The sequence below is a fragment of the Cinclus cinclus genome, chromosome 18, assembly GCF_963662255.1.
Source record: "Cinclus cinclus chromosome 18, bCinCin1.1, whole genome shotgun sequence".
Classification (NCBI taxonomy): Eukaryota; Metazoa; Chordata; class Aves; order Passeriformes; family Cinclidae; genus Cinclus; species Cinclus cinclus.
In genome coordinates this window covers 10,812,425-10,830,963 of record NC_085063.1, presented here as the reverse complement: position 1 = coordinate 10,830,963, position 18,539 = coordinate 10,812,425, and the positions used below count along the sequence as shown (strand labels likewise).

Below are 18,539 nucleotides of genomic sequence, written 5' to 3'. Positions count from 1 at the left end.
AAATACGTGTCCTCCACTGAGGGAGGGTGTCACTCTAACAGTAATAGGCAGAAAACCCCCTAAATCACCTCCCTGCAGTAAATGAGGAAGTGGACCTACAGCCACCACCTGCAGAGAAACCCCTCAATTTTGGCACTAAGCTCACAGTTAAACCAGCCTGAGGTCTAACTCTAGTCTCAACCTATTGCCTTGCTGGCAGTGGATTTGCTACACTGCTTCCACTGGACTGCAGAAGAGCTCTTTGCTGCCAGGGCTCTGCTCCTGATGTAAGAGTTGCACTATCATTTCATGCAGCTCCTCAGCCTCCTGGGTCAGTCCCAAAGCCAGCACAGAACCCACTACAAGAGCTACCACAAGCCACAGTCATTGCTGGGACATCTCCCACCAGGCAGGGTGGACAAGCCGACATCCTGCAAGCCATTGCTCTGCCTCTCCCAGATACTGCAGGTCCCCTCCTCACACCTCACTCTGAACTCTGCTCTTAAACCAGTGCCACAAACCAGAAATGCCAAAGCCATCAAGAACCACTCCTTGGGGACAGAAAATGAGGGCTCCTGCCACTAAGTGGCAATGCAAGGCTGGATAAAGTCAGGGAACATGCATCACCAGGCAGCCACTCTGCTGGCTTGGTGACCTGCTCTGGGGACACTGAATGCCAAGATTCTCCTTGCAGCTAAGGAATGGCCTGGCTTCCCAGTATGACTGCTCCTTCAAGTCCAGTACCCCTGTCCCCAAGATGTGTGACATCCCTGTGCTGGCAGAGCCAACCAAACCACTGCTGTGGCAGCTCAGGGCTGGATTATGCAGGGTGGTGAGTACCTACATCTAGCCATGCAAAATCCTGTACTCAGTGCTACTCTCCAGGGACTGTTCCCTCAGCAAGAGCCTGGACAAAGGCTGATGCTCCTTCCCACTCCTGTTTCACCTGTGCCAGGAGCTCACAGCAGAGTGTGCTGAAGTGAAAGCACTGCAGTGCTTTCCATGGGGAGAAAAGGAAGAAAAGGCAGCCAACACAATCTCTGTTGCTGCCAGTGCTGCTCAGCTCACACACAAAACTGAAGGGGAAATGCTAACCCAATTCATGAGAATAATCCTCCAAAATCTGTCTCAATGTGACTCCAGAAGGCAGGTCCCCCACTGGCTGAGCCAGGCAGAAGGAACAGCAAAGGGGAAGCAGAGAATTTCTGCCTCCCTGTCTTCACCTCTGGTTTGCACCCATCCATACCTTGTCTCCAGAATGTGGCCTTGCTCCGGGAAACACTGTTTTGGCAACAGCAAGAGCTCAGTTGCATCCACAGGAAGATGTGGAAATATTTAACATCAGGTCTTTGGCCGCCAAGTTTTGTTTCACCAGGTGCTTTATAAAAGGCAATTTATTTATAAAGCCCCAGGCAAGGAAGCTGTCACCACTGGCTTGAGATGACTGATTTCCAGAGCACTGCCACGGCTGCATGGAGACAGGATGCTCAGCCCAAGGAGCTACTGAGGAAAACCAAAGAACTCCTCCAGTTATTGCAAAATCTGCACAATCATGCGAGCCAGAAGCTGGGCATTCTGAGCTAAAACAGAGTAACTCATTGGCCTTCAACTCCAGCAGTGCTTTAAGGAAATGGACAGGGACAGAGCCTCACCCAGCAGTCACTTCTCCCTCCTCCCACAGAGCCCTGCCCAAAAGCACCTTGGCACCTCCTGTGATGAGCACCTCGAAGGACAGCGCTGAGCCAGGCTGGACAGTGCCTCAGAGTCACCCCTGGCAAGGCTCACTGGCAGCTCTGAAGAAACCCTGCATTTCTGCCAGCTGCTTTTAACCCTGGTACTGACCTGGGAGTGCTTTTATCAGACCACCTACAGAATTCCCCGTGATAAAAATAAACCTCTGCAGAGGACTTCTTGTGCTCGCAAATCTGGCAGGTTTTGGAGCAGCCACCTCTCTATCTCCATGGGAATTTTCCATTGGGCTGTGTCACTGCACGTCACTTCTCCAGGGGAGTGGTAGCAGGGCCTGATGTTTTGGGAGGGAAGGGGACTCCAGATGCTGCAGCACTGCCACTACGCACAAGAACATGCCAGTGGGGCAAGAGCTCCCTGTGCAGCTCCAGGCCATGCAGGAGCACAACTGTAATGCGACCCAGGAGAGGTTTCAGAGCTGGCAGAGAAATTCTCAGAGAAGACAGAAAAAAGCAAAGCAGGAATTTGACAAGAGTAATTCCCTACTAGCACACAGCAGAGAGAAAAACATCCACCGGAGAGAGGAGCTACCACCCTAAGGCAACACAGTGGCAATATATCTGCAGCTCTTTCTTGCAGCACCAGAAGAGGCCAGAAATCCAAAGCACAGCCTGAAAGGTAAGCCAGAAATATGAGCCTTTAGGGACAGCCCAGGGCAAGGCCTCTGAGTGCTCCCAAGTCCCTTCTTGCCAGATTTTAAGCTCTGGCTGTAGATCTTAACTCACATCTTCTCCCAATTACTCTGCTGCTTCTGGGAGGAGCTGGTGGTTAACAAGTTCCTCAGCATCCGGCTACCCCACAGACCCTCTGGGAAAAGAGTTTTGTAGAACCAGCTGTTTCTTAAGGTTTTAATCAGAGAACTGGGAAGCCAAATGCACAGACTGGATCTCCTTTCCAGCCAGCTGTCTCTGATCCCACCTTGCACAGCAGCAGGACAGTGGTTCCTGCCCTGCACAGGCTGGATCCAATCTCCGGTACTGATAAGCACAAGGGAATGTTTGAATGTTTTCTGCATCCAGACTTTTCTGTGATAGTAGCCACTTGGAAGTGAACTGCTGCTTGGCTGAAATACAGTCTGGGATGGTACAGGGAAGAGACAGAAAGAGGAGGGCAGGGAGGAGATGATAAGAAATCTCATCTTCAGACGTAGATCAACAACACCCAACTGCAGACACTGGTGCCAACTTCAGCATCCCCATACATGTCACAACAGTGGTTTAAAAAACACAGTACCAGAGAGCAAAATAGTTCTCCTGTCCTGAGGAGCATTTAACCTTCCCCTCTTGCAGCCTTACAGGGCAGATGAAACAGAAGATGTGCTGCATCACAGCAATGACACAGGAACAGCTTCAAACCCAACCCTGTATCTGCACAGACTTATCTTCACCACAGCCTCACTACCTGGCACTGAGCTGCAGCCCCCTGTCATACTCACAGGCAAAATACTGCCAGGGCTCGTAGGTGAGGCCAAAATCAGTTGATCGCTCCAACACCCACAGGTCAGGACGAGGGGAATTGGCAAACTTGATCAGGACATACGCTACGTGGAAGAGCTGAAAGAAAGGAGCACAGAGTTAGTTGGCTGCTTGAGGCATCCTGAAAAGCAGAGAGAATTTCATGGGATCCAAGGGGAATAAATGAGCTGGCACTTAGCAGCTCCTGCTGCTCACAAGCAGCCTGTGGAGAGAAATCCTCCGTATCTAAAGGGATGGTGATACAACACGGCTGCTGCAGAGAGCCAGATTAGGGAGCTCAGCTCCCACTGAATGCAAACACAGCTCAGACTTTGTGGCTACAGACTACTCAGGTTGTGCTGGCAGACACCTCAGGCTTAGCGTGAGCAGGCTGCATTACAAACCAGCTACAGTGCTGCCCTGAGGACTTGGATTTTGGGCTGTTCTTGGGGTAAGAGGTGACACACTGGCCTGCCAGCCAGGGAACATCCAACTGTACCTTGCAGACACTACCACAAAATCCTTCTTTCGCTTTTTTTGAAGGCATTCCACCTACCAGCCCTGCTCCACCAACACAGCCTGTGTTTTGAAGCCTGTTCCAGAAAAACCCTAGCACAGCTCCTCTTCCCCAGGTGCCACAGGGAGGGGAAAGCAGGAGACCCACTTGGCTCCAGCACAGCTCCAACACTGGGCTGCTCCCATTTGTCTGGACACTGACATGTGCACACACACTCCTGCCAAGAATAAAATAAACCTAGTCTCAAAAGAGTTACAATGTCAATGCTAGAGAGAAACAAAAGCCCCAGCAGAATTTCCCTTCCCCGGCTGGCACAGGCTCACTCCAAGAATCCCCACTCCATCATCCTGTCACAAAGTGATATTTAAAAGCAAATAAAGTTCTCTTATCAGAGGAAATTCCTAATGTCAAAAAAATCCAAAAGGGAGTTCAGTGCTTGAAAGGCAGAGATTTATAGCCCAGGAGTCCCTCCTCAAGCAGAGCTGGGGCTGTATGAGCATACAACCCCCTAAAGACTAACAAGTATCCAGAGGGGCATTTCTTCAAGGGGAGGAGAAGGACAGATCCATGCCCATCTCAGCCACGCAGGAGAGCCAGAACAGCAGCCAACACCTCAGCCCTGCCCTGGCCACACACACTGCTGAGCCAGAGGACATACATTATAATAACATGCCTCCAAAACAGCCCTGACAATCCACAGGCTGGGCAAGTAAAGGGCAGAAGAAACAAGAAAGAGGTACTTAAATCTACCAAGCCATCTCTAAAGCACAGATCTGGCTGGGGTCAGTAGACAAAGGGTCCAAGTGCTGGTGTGCAGGTATTGGAGCAAGGGGATGTGGGCAGTCCTGGGGACTGGCACCAGCTCAGTTCCCCCTTCCTCCCCCCCAGCAGGACATTCAGGCAAAAACCTCCTCGGGATACTCCCAAATGCTGCTCTGGTTCTGGGGCAGCCTCTCCTCCACTTACCCGGGGGACTGGTCTGGTTCCCGCTGCAGGCTGGTGGCACCTGAAAACACACCTGGGTGTAGGGGGCTTGAGAGAGAGGAGGGAAGCAGATCCAGCTGGGAAATCCACATGAAGATCAAGCACAACTGGGAATGGGCAGGAGGGTGGGATGTCACCACTCTCAGGGTTTGCACTGCTAAGGACTGGTGCCATCCAGAATAAAGAAACCGAAGTGGTCACCCAACTCAGTTCTCTGCTGCCAAAAGACTTTCAAGCCAAGCCAAGGGAGAAACAGACATCCTTTTCAAAAACTGAGAGAAAACAGATCTCAGTGCTGCCCCAGTTCCCCTCTGCAACATACGTGTTGTCAAGGCATACAAGACTAAGCTTTTTTCAAGGAGCAGTTTTTTCCTGCCTGCTTACCCTCTCAGCAGAGCTTTTACTGGATACTGAAGCCCAAGAGGCTTCAGCTCAGGCAGCTGCTTTCTCTGCAGGACCATTCTCACAGCTCAACATCTGCATCTTGGCATGGGAAAAGGGCTGAACACCAGCCTGTGAAGTTACACCTTCCCTCTAAACCCTACTCCAGATTTATTCTGCAAGGAATAAATTAATGTTCCTGCTGGAATCTAGCACTGCCTGTAGCTGGACAAAATCCCCTGTGGCTCAAAAATACCTGTACACGTTCTGGTCTCAGGCACAGGGGATTCTCTGCTCTGAATGAACAGCAACCAAACACAAATTCAGAAATGTGAAGTGCATCCCTTTCTTCTGCCTTTCTTTTTTGAAAAGCATTCAAAGCATTCATACTTAAATTCATTCAGTAATGAATTTACTGCCAGCAAATCTCACTGAATTTCTAGGGGGTCTTGCTCTTTGTTTATGCTGGAACAAAGTGTTCCTAATTAAATGTGCTGGAGTCCAGCTCTTCACATCCATCTGGTTCTCAGAAGTCCCCTCCCTCTGGAGAGCATGGATTACCATGCAGGCAAATTGGTGCAGCTTTTGCCCAAACAGTGAAATTTGACACAAAACCCAGCCTGGGGCTCAGTGATTCACAGAAAAACATCTCAGTGCTGCTGGTTGCAAGCTCCGGTGTGAATGGCCACTCACACAGGCTCCTGACCCCTCTCTGGCTGAAGGAAGGAAGCAGAGATGATTTCAGTACATTTTGAGTCAAGGGAGACTCACACACCCACACACTGATAAAACTGTGTCCGTGCTTGTGGCAGTTCTCTGAAAAGCCATTCCCAGCCCCACTGGTAGGGTTAGATGTCCAAAACCAGGGCTAGCACACTTTTTATCTTCTACTCCTGCTTTTCACAGGAAAGTACAAGAACCTCTGTGTTCTTGTCTGGATCATTTGCAATACCTCAGCTGAAAGACAGATCTTTGCTCTCAAAGCCAAACAATTCCTCTCTCCATACCCAAATCCATCTGTAGCACTGCTGTGTGCTCTTACTGCTGGATTTTATTCCAGTTGTGACCACAATCTTGAGACACAAATGAGCCAGCCAACACTGCACCACCACTCCCCTCCCAGCATATGCAAGGGTCTCTCCCAATGGAGCACAGAAAATTTTCAGGAGTCTGTGACCACAGTGCCCCCAAACCTGGAACAAGACCCATGTCCTGGTATTCAGAGGGATTTTTGTCCAGTCTGGAGCCCCTCCATCAAACATCCTTATCTTGCAGAGTATCACAGCCTGGCCAGAAAGAAATAACAGAAAATTGCTGTTTCCAGTGCATCTGCTGAGAAAACTCAGATGCAAAGATGGAGCAGTAACTCTAAAAATAGAGCTGGCAGAAAATCCAGACTTCTCATTCCATGTTTAGTTCCAGTACAGTTCTGCCCAACCAACAGTGCAAGGGAAATGGTTGGGTTTTTTTCCAAAGCCTTTATTTAGCTCCTATTATCAGTCAGATGAATAAAAACCTCTATGCTTCCAGTCACTGAGCATTTTTCCCCTTCTTCATGAAGAGGTGAAGCACCAGACTTGATGCTCACCCTTGTCTCCAGCCAGGCAGATCCCTTGTTTTCCCTGCCTCTGAAAACATGCCAGGTACAGTTCAACCTTTGACCACCCTCTGGAATTTCATAAAACAAACTTCCAGCCAGGAAATTCTGACACTAGTTTAATTAGTAAGCAGATTTCTTTGAAAATAGTAACATCTCCACATGTAGTTGATATTGCTGTTTGTGGTTTTGAAGCAAGTTTGCTTAGTAACAATCACTTACAGCTGCCCCAGTGCCTGGAAAGATGGAGCAACTGCTGGAGCCAGGATGGGAAGATGGACATGAGGGCATTTCCTCCATGTCCCACACTCCATCCATTTGTGTCTTTAAATAGTGGGCAGCTTCATCCAGCATCAAAATACCATTAAAACATAACCCTGATTACTGCCCAATGTGACAGTACAAAGACTTAAAGAATAAAAACAGCTTCCAGAGAGTCAAGAGAAAGCTGCTTTTGAAGCAGGATGTTCTCTGTCAATTTGTTCATCCATCCTTCTGTGTAAACAGCGCATGATGGCAAACTCACACATTTCTTCTCTATTCCTTTCCTCAAGACACCGATTCCACTTTTCCAGCTCTGGGAGGTACGTGTGGGGAGAAGACAACAAGCTGGACCAGGTTTGTATCCTGTGCTGCTTTGGTGAAGGAGATCTGAGTTATGATAATCCAAGACACCTCAAAGCCACACAGAAACATTCAATAACCAAAATAAATCTTCACATTGTTGTAATATTGACAACTACATTTTCACCAGCAGCAAGAGGGCTCTTTTTGGTTCTGGGATTAAAGGTCTGAGCAGGCTGTGCTGGCTAGGCGTTAAACCCAGCTCTGCTCCCAGCCCTGGACCCTGCAGGTAGAGTTTATACAGTGAACCACTCACTGATTCTCCACAGGACACATTTATTACCTCTGACCTTATGAAAATAGCACCACGTAAAAACAAAGCAGTTCATGTCACCCTACCCACTGCTCCATAGCCCTGTGGAGTGTGTGTGTGGCTAGCAGTACCAGCACTGCTCATCCCCACACCTGAGATTTCCTGGGAGGATCCCATGGAGCTGCTGAGCAGGTGTCAGCAGTAACTCCCACTGTTTAGGGGCACAGGAGGCCTCTTGGATACACACAGCAAAGGGTTTCAGGACACCCTCAGCAGGCACCTGCAGCACTTTGGGGTGTTCAGCACTCCAGCCTGGGTCACTGCACAGCAGCTCCAGACATCTGCAAAACACAGAAGCAGGGAAAGCAGAAAAAGAACTGCTATGGAAAAGTGTGGGGAAGTGTTAACTTATTTTTCCCTGCTTTCAAAAATCAAATTATTTTACTCCCTCCCAAACCCATCCACCCCCCAGGCACTGCCTGGCCCATCACTGCAGCCACAAGCCCACCTGGAAAACGTGGAGATGTCAGAGGCTGGATGGGGTTATCAATCCACAGTGCCAGGGAAAAACAGCTCTCTGGGATCACAGGTCACCTCTGTCCACAGCCTGGGCGAGTGGCTGCTCAGGAATCGGCCTTGGAAACACTGGGCAGCGCTGGCACCACATCACTGGCAGCAGCTAAAGCTAATAAGGTGACTTTTTGTGCACCTTTTATCCCCACAAACAAATACACAGGAGGTGGAAAAAGCCCTGGAAAGGCAGAGAGCTTCTGGCTCACACTGAATTTCCTTAGGTCAGTGATCTGCCCCTTTTGCATCCTTTGCCTGTAATCATTCATTCTTGTGGAAGCAGAGAATGTACTCATTAACAACTGACTGTCCTGTTGAGCTTCTGCAGTCCTACAGCAGATTTATTTCTGCCCAGCCCATCCATCAAATCCTTTAATAAAATCTCTCACATTTAGTGTGTGCCTAACTTTTTATTTTCAATCACACAAGAACTACTTCAACCCTTCCAGGCAGCAAACAAAGGTACTTCACCTCCAAGTGGGTATGGCTTTGTATACAGTCTTTTTTTTTTAAATAAAATACTCAACTGCCTGAGAGCAAACAAACCCCACATATAAAAGCACAAAAGTCAGCGTTTGAAAGAAGGGTGTGCACTGAAATATGCTTTGCCCCCATTTTGCTCTTTTCCTCACAGCAGCTCCTGGCTTGTTCTTCTTGTATGTCTGTGTCTCAAATCATCAGTCCTAAAAACTATATTTTTTCCAAGTTATTCATGGAAGATTTCAAGGTTCTGAATGAGAAGGTTCCCTATGCTTGCATCTCAAGATTTTGACAGCCAGGCATTAGAAACAACCACTCATCCCTTTCACCATAGGGGAAGGACAGAGATGCAAAGTGACAGATATTAAACACCTCAGTAGGGCTGGGGAGAGAGGTGAGCACTGAGACTCAATTTTGCACCAACCAGTTTTCACATTTTTCTCTCAAAACTCTGGAGTTTTATTGAAAGAGATCAAAGAAAACACTCTCCATGAAACCACAGATTCAGAGCTACCAGCCAGCATGAAACCTGCTCAGTGTCATAACAAGCAGCAGCAGCAACAACCCAGTACTTTATGATGCTATTTTCTAAACAGTGCCTGTTCCCTCCCTAAGCAGCTTGGCTTAGGTGAACAGCTGATGGAGCATTTTCCACAAAGGATTTTTTCTTTAAAACACCACTTCTGAGAAGGATTTGGCTAGTCCACCGATTTCACAAACAGCACTGCTTTATCTTCACAGCATCCTCCTGCACAAGTTGTCCTTCCCCTGCCAGTGCCACACACACCTCCTGCCAAAAATCCTCGGGGGGACTAAATCTGCAGCACTTGGCACATGGCAGGGCAGAGCAGTGCCATTGCTTGTGGCCTGCACAGTGCTGGAGATCTGCACAGCCAAGTTTTAGAAATGCCCTCCAGCAGGGCAGCAGCAGGAGCCCAATTCACTGCAGGTTCAGCCAGCTGGCACTAAGGAGAGGCACAAAGGAGCAGCCTGCTAAAACCTGGAGCTGCAAGCAGCAAATGGCACACAGCTACAGGTGCAGTGTTCAGGGATGCTGGCACACCAACCTGCACGTGGTCAAACAGAAGGCTGTGCTGAAAGCCCAGCAAATGGGGTCCCTCCTGAATTGAGATCTGCCTTCTGTGTGTGTGCTCAACAGACACCCAAGGGTCGCTGCAGCCAGACTTGGGCAACCAGAGGCATCACAGCAGGGCCAAACTGGTCAGGACAGAGGGGGATGGCTGGAATTCCTCGGGATGAGGCTTCAGTCACTCACAGAGAAGGACTTTGCCCACACCAGCCTCTCACTGTGCAGCAGGAGATTCCCTGCACTTGACTGAGATGGCCTTTGCAACTTCCTAGGTTGCTGGCCAAAGTGTTAAGTAACCCATTAATGACAAGACTTCAATATTTGACTTTTTGCCCAAACTTGAGCTACCACACCCTCAGGGAATGGCTGAGTGGACTCCCCTGTCCCTGGGCACCCTGTGGAAGGGTACAAGCACCAGTCTGCAAAGCCAGATCAGCCCAGGACAGACTGAGATCAGGGAATGTGGAGAGATCAGGTGCCCCCACCACAAGGACTCCTATGCTCCCCAGTTGCTTTAATCCTCCTGCAAACACCATCAGAAACCCAGCACAGAGGCAGTAAAGAGGCCCTTAAAACTTCCTGGTGCTGCAGAGATAAGACACTATAACTGCATTCAGGATTTCAGGTACTCAGACTATTTACCTTGAGGTGTCAATTGTCCTTGACGGTTAAATGCTTCTAGGAAGCAAGCTTCTGGTAATGTGTGGGTATTTTTTTTTTTTTGGGAGTGGTGTGTTCTGGAGAAGTATGTGAATTAATAATTAGCTGGCAGGATTAGTGGCAGTTCATACTAGGGTCTTCCTCCCAGTAAAACACAGTACTACATGACAAGAACACCAAAACCAAAAAAACCCCAACTCTTTTACAGAGACACAAAGTGCCCTGATGGCCCTCACTATGAAGAGCCACGTGCTTGTGCCGTGCTGTCCAAGGTGCAGAAGTGAAAAAGCCAAAGTTCCTGCAAGTAGCTTCATGTAGACAGCTGAACAATATGCAGGTGTCCCAGGAAGATTTGGTATTCTGGAGGAATTTAACTGGAAGTCACTCAAATACAGCCAGCTATATAAATCCAGCCACCTATTTCATGAGAGAGAAAAAAGCCCACATGGTTCTCACAGCTGATTTTCAAAGGGTCTTGGGTCCACTACCTTGATTATCCTCCCTTATACTAACAGGGGTTTGAGATTAATTTTAGCAAAATGAAAAGTACACCATAGCAGAAACTCTCATAATTCCAGGACATACACAAAAAAAAGTGCCTTCCTATAAACAGAAAAAGCAGGGAATTCCAGCTTGCTGATACTAACTGGTATGCTTGCAGCCTAAATCTGAAATTACTAAGAAAAAGCCTGAACTGAGGGATGTCATCTGACTGCAGTTATTTGAGCCTGTGAGAAGCAGAGTCTCTTCAGGGAGCTGTCACTCCACACACAGGGAGAGTTGGGTTTTTTGCAACTAATAGGAAAGAACTGAATCAGCTTTTAATGCCAGACAGACTTCGAAAGGAAATGAACAGATCTCCTTGGAGTGCCCCATTCTACCACGGCAAATTGTACACAAGGAGCACTTCTCTGCCCTGGAAGGAGATGACCAGTCCCTGTGCCCAGGATAAAGGGCTCAGTACCTCACACTGAGCTCCAGCATGGCACTGATCTGGAAATGAACCTTTTAAGTCCATCTGAGTCATCCTCCAATGCCCCTGTTCACATGTTCCTCAAGAGCAGTTAATCCCAATGCTGCCTTTGCTCAGGGAACACTCTCACACCTGTATTTCAAGGACATCAGCTGCGTGCTTTGTGAAGAAGACCTGAACAACAGGCAGGAGACATGGAGAGGATGGCACTGTCACAGCCTCTCCCCACATGGCTGATAAAACCTGATCTATCCATTAGTTCTTGGTGAGAAAGTCCAGATTTAGAAACAGACCTGTCCCTCTTCTCTTCCCCAGTGACTGGCCATTGCTGCACAGCAAGCACAGCTGGGAGGAGAGCCCACTTCAGGCCCTTCCTTACTGCCAAACTGTCCCAACAGCTGTAGATATTGTCTGTAAGGTAAGGCCTCCTTGGGCATCTGCTGCTGGGACACAGAGAAACAGGCTCCAAGTCAAGAGCTGTAATACTTTCAGTAATGACAGCCCTGCCTGGTGCCTCCTGTTTATCAATGTGCAGTCTAACAGGGTAAAAACTCTGACCTTGAGCACGAGGAAAAGAACTCCATTAAAAGTCCATGTTCATTCCTCTACCTGTCAATGACATTACCACCATGAGAGGATTTCACCCAGAGTTCATCAGTCACTGCTACTCATCTTCCTCATTTCCCTGGAGAATAATTTAACAGCTCTGAGTTAATTTGGTTTAAGTGTTCCCCCCAGCTGCCTGCGTGCTGACACACAGGGAACAGTGTCCACAGTCACGGATTGTTTGCTTTTAAAACATATAGGAGGAATCCATGACTTTGGCAGCGAATGTGATGAAACCAAGCCATTAAAGCACGGCACATTCCAGACCCAGATGTATGGGCACAGCTGTGACAAAGCACCAGCCCACACCCCGACAGCAGAGCTCAGAGCCTCTACTGTGCTCAGGTCTTCTTCTCCCTGAGCCTGCCTGGAAAGAGGCAGAGGGCATCTTCTCACATCTCCTCCAATTCCCATTCTTACAAGCTGCTACAACACAGCTTGCAAGGTACAAGCCATTCGTGTCCCTATAAATAAAAGTCCAGGCGAAGCCTCGATGGATTTGCGAGCGGAGCTGCCTCCTCTGAGCTGGAGCTCCCACACAACCAAGCAGGAATTTCAGCCTGCACGGGCCAAAATTCCTCAATTTCCTCCAAACAGCTTCTCGCTAAAAAAAAATCTGGTCCGACCTTTCATACCACTTCATTTCTTCTGCTTTGCAATTAGAAAGTGGCACAGCCACGACATCGATTTTTTGCACCATTTCTGTATGGAAGCAGTGTGGGCTGCTGAAGATTTGGGAGTACTGAGGCAAATTTGTGTGGCAGATTATGTGGCACCTACACTGTACTGCTGATGTCTAAACTTATCAGACCCTGTCTGTGGTTAAATTACACCCCAATAAAGATGGGGAGCCTACAAATATGGAACCCCCAAGGGCATTTCAAGCCAAGCAAGAAAATTGGCAGTCAGAAAGGAGTCTGCCTGGGTCTCAGTTTGGGTTAAACTCTGAGAACAGAGGTCTTGAGAGATGCAATACTCAGCAATTTTCAAAACCATCCTTCAAGAAAGGATTTTTGTTTGAACGTGTCTTAAGCCCCTGCAGCCAGTGTGTCCCTGCAGCTCACTGTATCTCCCCATCATCACTCTGCCTTCAACACCAAAACCCAAACCTTTAAAGAGAAACCTGCAGTGCAGAGAGGAAGAAGACCTCTCTCCACAGGGTTAGCAAAACCCTAATGATATAACACCAACTTCCCAACAGGCTGGGGTGGGAGGGTGTAAAATCAAGACAAAATGTACAGTGATTAATTTCTCCTCAATGTAGAAGTGTCAGATATCACAAGATGGATTAGTGGAACAAGAATGCAGGGGAGGAAAAGCTGAGGAAGGTACATGAGAAAGCTTTTGATTTAGGCCAGGCATCAAGAGCAAAATCCTTTAAATATTAAAAATATTAATATAAATATTAAAAATATCTAAAATATTTAAAAATATTTTATAAAAATATTCTCTAAAAAATTAGTGAAGTAATAGATATGATGTCATGCAACTCTGAACATAATGAACTTGTATCTAACAGGTGGTCCCAGTTAAACTAAAAGCTATCTCAGGTACCTCACAAGCCAAGGCTGTACAGAGTAGTTGGTGGGAAAAGTTATCATCCTGAGTGGCCAAAAGTTCAAATTTCCTTGAACTTTCTGCTAGTCCACCCGTATTCTCTGAAGTACATTATCTCTGCTTGCAGGGTTTACTCCAGCCTTTCATTGTTGTCTTATCTCCAGCCTCTTCCTGCCTCAGCTTCAAAAAGAACATAGAGCATCACAGAACAATATGAATGAGCTAAAAAAAAAAATATTACATGTATGTATGTATATATATATATGTGTATATATATATATATATAAATAAACACCAGCCCAAAATCTTCTTCAACCTGGCTACCCAGCACACTTGGAGAGGTAGGAGGGGGTTTTGCATGAAAAGATGAGGAGAAATAGTCTTTCCTGGTTGATGAGGGCAGGGTAATTACAAAATTCCCCCAGACCAACCTATTTGCAGCCCATCAATAACATCAAGCATCCACTGGGATCACAGGAACAGGGAAAAAGGCAAACATCTCAAGTTATGTTTGTGCCAGGAACATAAAACTATGGTCCATTCTTGGGTATGATGGACTAAGCAGCTTATCTACAACTCACACTGCAAACTTTTCAGACAACAACCCTGTAAACAGTTGATTCCTGCAGTCGTATTTGTGAGAGTGCACTCAGAAGTGCTTCCCAGGAGCTGAAGAAAACAACCTTCTCTGTCTGGCTGAGAAGAACATGTCCCAGAGAAGACCTTTTCCTTGGAAAACATCCATGCATGACTGCTGGGGGAAATCCCCATGTCAGACCAGCAAGATAGATGCCAGGAGGTGAGCAGCACAGCAGGATCCACACATCTGCACAGACCCACAGCAGCAGTCAGGCATCCATGAGATGCCTCAAAACACACCTACAATGTCCAGGACAACAGGTCCTGCAGCTATTTTCCTCTGCCAAAAAGACAAAAAACAAACCAAAAAGCCCCGAACTGCCTGGTCCCAAACTCGCACACAGTCCAGGGCTTATGAGTCACAGCCACATCAGGTCCCAGGCTGCTGCTGTGAGATTTTTGCACAAACCTATCCGCCCAGGAAGAGCACGGTTATGACACCAGAGGCTCCACTAGAGACCAACAATCTTCCAAGATAAGGCCTGTCTGTGGTGAAAGGAAATTGGCTGCTCTGTTCCAAAGCAGAGTTCCTCTGTATGAACCTTTCTGTACAGCCTGCATCTCATCTCCTCCCAGCCCTGTGGGTCAGCACAGAGCCCAGCAATAAATCACTGGGGTGGGCTCTGGGCCAGCACAGCAGGGAGGGCTGGGGTCTTCTGTGGAACAGCCCTCCCTGGGACCCACTTAATTGGACTCTTTAGTTTCCCAAAGAGGCCACTGTGCCCCAGAACTATTTGCTCATTGAAGGAGCAAAGCCGGGAGCCGCATCCATCAAAGGCTGATGCTAACGAAGAGCAGTAACCAATTAGCAATCCCCCAGCTGATTCATCGTTCAGGGGTTCCTGAATCCTGCGTGTGCTTCAGGATGTTCACCTACCCTGACTACACTAAAAGTCTCTTGAAAAAGCGGCTTTGAGGCCATCGAGGCTGTTCACATTTTGGGCTATTTTTAGGGCTCCAAATTATACCGGGATATCCGGGAAGACTTCACAGATTTAGTCCCATTCCCACAGAGTACAAGACCAAATTGCTCACAAACTCATTTTATCCTCAAGGGTTTTTTTCTTAATGCTTGACTTATACCCTCCTGCTTCTATTGGTATTTTAATTAGTTTAAAAAAAATCTTATTAAACATTATTTTAAAGTGAAAATATGCTGCAGTTTTTGTGGTCAAAGCAGCTATTTTAAAGCATTTCCCATATTGGGAATAAGGGTCTAGAACATCTGAAAAGTCCCATCCTGCCTTTTCCATTAGTTTTGGGCTGTTGCCACAGAAAACATGAGAAGCAAAAAGAATAATTTTTAAACGCACATAGGCAGGGAGAGAGCACAACAGGTGATCTAGGCTCCAGGTCAGGGTTTGCAGAGATGGCAGCTGCAACACCAACAGTTGTGTTTCAACATTCCCATACAGATACCTGTGTCATTCCCCAAAGGACACAGGAGCTGCCCATCCCAGGTGCAGAACAGGGATCACAGCAGAGAGCCAGGAGAATTCCCAACCCTGTGAATCAACCACCTTCCCCCATCCACTGGGCTGTTCCTACATTTCCTGTCTGAGAAATGCTTCAGTTCTACTTTCCAGCTCTTTCAGTCATCTCATCTCCCTGTTGGGGCTCATGCTGGCTCATACTCATTTGAATTTTAATCAGCCCACAGCATTTTTTTATATTCTTTCCTTTCACATGACAAATTATCATCTACAGCATCAACTGCTGCTGTTCTGCTCCCAGGACTCCTTCATGATGGGCTCTGATTACAACACCACCTCCATGACTTAGGTCACGGGTTGCTGCTACCATCATTGACAGCTCCCATCTCCATCTTTCCCAAGGAAATCCCCTCAGATCTGGACACTGTCACAGCCATCCCTGGCATCACCATTTCCAAGCTGGATGCAGTGACTACAGACAGAAACTCCTGCAGATGCCCAAATTTATCTGTTCTAACCCCATGCCCCTTCTTGACCAAAGAGGAAAGTATGTGCTAAACTTTGGCAACTAAACTATCTAACATTACCTGGAACAAGTGCTGGATGATATCCTGCAATTCTCTAATTTGTTGAAGTGCCACACTGGCTGAGACCACTAGAAGCAAGCTGGAGCATCCTTGCTAGGACCAAAGCCAATACTGGCAGAGGATGGACTAATCCACAGAGCTGGAATTCACCCCTCCTCCTCTTAATCCAAAATAGCCCCATTGCCAGCTCATCAGGCTCAACCCAGAACTCAAGTGCTTTGGGGTCAGATGAGGAAAAACGAATCCTAGGAGGCAGCATCAAGTGTTGGCTTTAAGTGACAGCCCTGGAAAGTTAATGCAAAGGGGTTGCTGCTGATTGCTGCTGTGGGGCTTAGCTCTGAAGGCAGAGCCAGACACTCAGTTATAGAATCTATAATCCAATAATGTGACTGTGCACAGCCTGGGGACAGCTGAGTCCCTGCCCTGTCCATCACTCTGGCTGCTGGGGCTGCTGCCCAGAGAACAAACCATACTAACTCACTTGTCCACAGCATATTATGTTGTGAAATATTTATTGCCTCCCCAATCAGAAGAAAGAAACATTTCTCTCTTGGACATAATGAAGAACACGTTTCCAGCACTTAACAGCTGGAAGCTGGAAAGGTGGCCAAAGAAAATCCCTAACTATTTTTTTTCCCCCTTTAAAGTAAGCATCTGGAAAACTAATTTCTGGGGAAGAGGAACCTTCCTAAATCAATCCAAGGAAAGAGTCAAACTCGGTCACAATTTACAGGCAGGGGCTGATAAGATCATATTGTGAGTGTGATATCAACAACATGGTTTTTGTCTGCCCCTGTCAGCTCAACTCCAAGAGGATGAAAAGAGGCTGTTTCTATTTAATGAAATGCAGCAACTCATGCTGGCAGAGATTTTCAGTGTGGTTTCGATCAGCCACTGAAAGATCAGTGATTTTTTGAGTCTCCATCCCACATCCCTTCAGCTAATACACTCTGGGTGATGCTGACATGTCCCTGACCCCCTGGGATGACAAATGAGGTCCCTCTACTCCCTCAGCTTCCAACTGGGACCAACTCCTCCAGCCTGCGTCAGCATGAGCAAGGGAATAACAACTGGCACACGTGCTGGCAAGCAAAACACTGCTTAGCCCAGGCCAGAGCCTCACAATAACCCTTCCAAAGGACGAGAGGACAACCTGTCTGTCTCCTTGCACTAACACCATTCACCTCCACGACTTGAGCGCACCTCGACATCTGGAGGCAGACACTGATGATGTTGCAGGGCTACACATTATCTGCAAAGGAAGCCCTGTGCCATGGCTGAACCAGCACCACAGCCAATGCCAGGCTGCCCAAATCTGCCTCTGCTCCAGGCTCCAGAAGGTCCCGCTGGATGGGCACTCCCTGGTCAGTGCTCCTTGCCCCCACACCTCAGCAGATCCCTGCTCTGGATGGATGCACTGAGTGCTCTTCCCAGAAGCACAAGCAGCTGACAAGAACAGAAATGCTAGGCTTTGGATGAGAAGTCTGGGAAAATGTTTCTCCTCTTAACTTTCATGACAGGTTCGAATTCTTCCAGAGGGAGGGCTATCGCGGGTTGTTTTTAAACAAGCACTGTGTTACTGTAACCAATAAAAGGAAATTGACTGCTCGCCATGTGGTGGGACACAAGGCAGTCCCCTGGGGCAGGCTGCTGACTGTCCCCACCAGGGCCACATCCTGTGTGCTGGCTGCCACTGCTGCCTGTGGAAAGCACCAACACCCTTCCAAATTCCAGCAGAAGATGGGAGGGAAGAGGGAAGGCAAAATCCAGAGCCAAAGCCTTTCCAGATGCCCCACGCCATGCACCCTGTGTCCTGTAGCTGTGAGGCAACTGAAGCCTGAAGCCTTTTGTCCAGGTTTGATGCAGCTATGCTGGACACCAAAGGCACTTCCAAAAACAAAATGTGCCACATCCCCTGCCTCGGGGACAGGCAAAGAGACTCACCTCCTTTCCCTGGCTGCCACGCACCAGCCACCGGGAGAAAAGATGCTTCTGGCAAATTCAAGACTTCTCTTTGAGAAGCAGGGTTAGCTCATGCTGTTCTCCAGCATTATCCCCCCCAGCACGCGCCCGGGCTGTGCCAGAACAAACAGCACATCAAATAAACAACACATTAAGACAGCGCATGCTGCGGACACGTGTGGTCACTCTGCTCTCCAGCCCAGCAGCCCCTGTGGCTCAGACATCCACAGCAGCTCTACTCTGCTCCCTGAAAAGCCCCATGTTCCCCTGACCTGCCCCAAGCAGGTCTTGCTGCTGACAGAGAACCCCAGCCCAACTGCTTCATCACTTCGCTGAGGACTGATGCTTTCAGCACACCTCCAGCCAGCAGCTGCAAAGCACCTCGCTGTGAGTGCACTAATGCACCTGCTCACATTTCTCACACCGAATTTCTGGCTGAGGCAG

General features: G+C 48.0%; 1 protein-coding gene across 1 annotated transcript in view; it reads right to left on the bottom strand.

Moving 5' to 3' along the window:
* The window catches only part of LAMA5 (laminin subunit alpha 5), an 84,557-nt gene that overhangs the window by 44,334 nt on the left and 21,684 nt on the right, over window positions 1-18,539 (bottom strand). Inside the window, exon 3 of the mRNA XM_062504965.1 lies at window positions 3,164-3,281. Coding sequence (XP_062360949.1) covers window positions 3,164-3,281 — 118 coding nt within the window. The remainder of the gene's footprint in view (window positions 1-3,163; window positions 3,282-18,539) is intronic.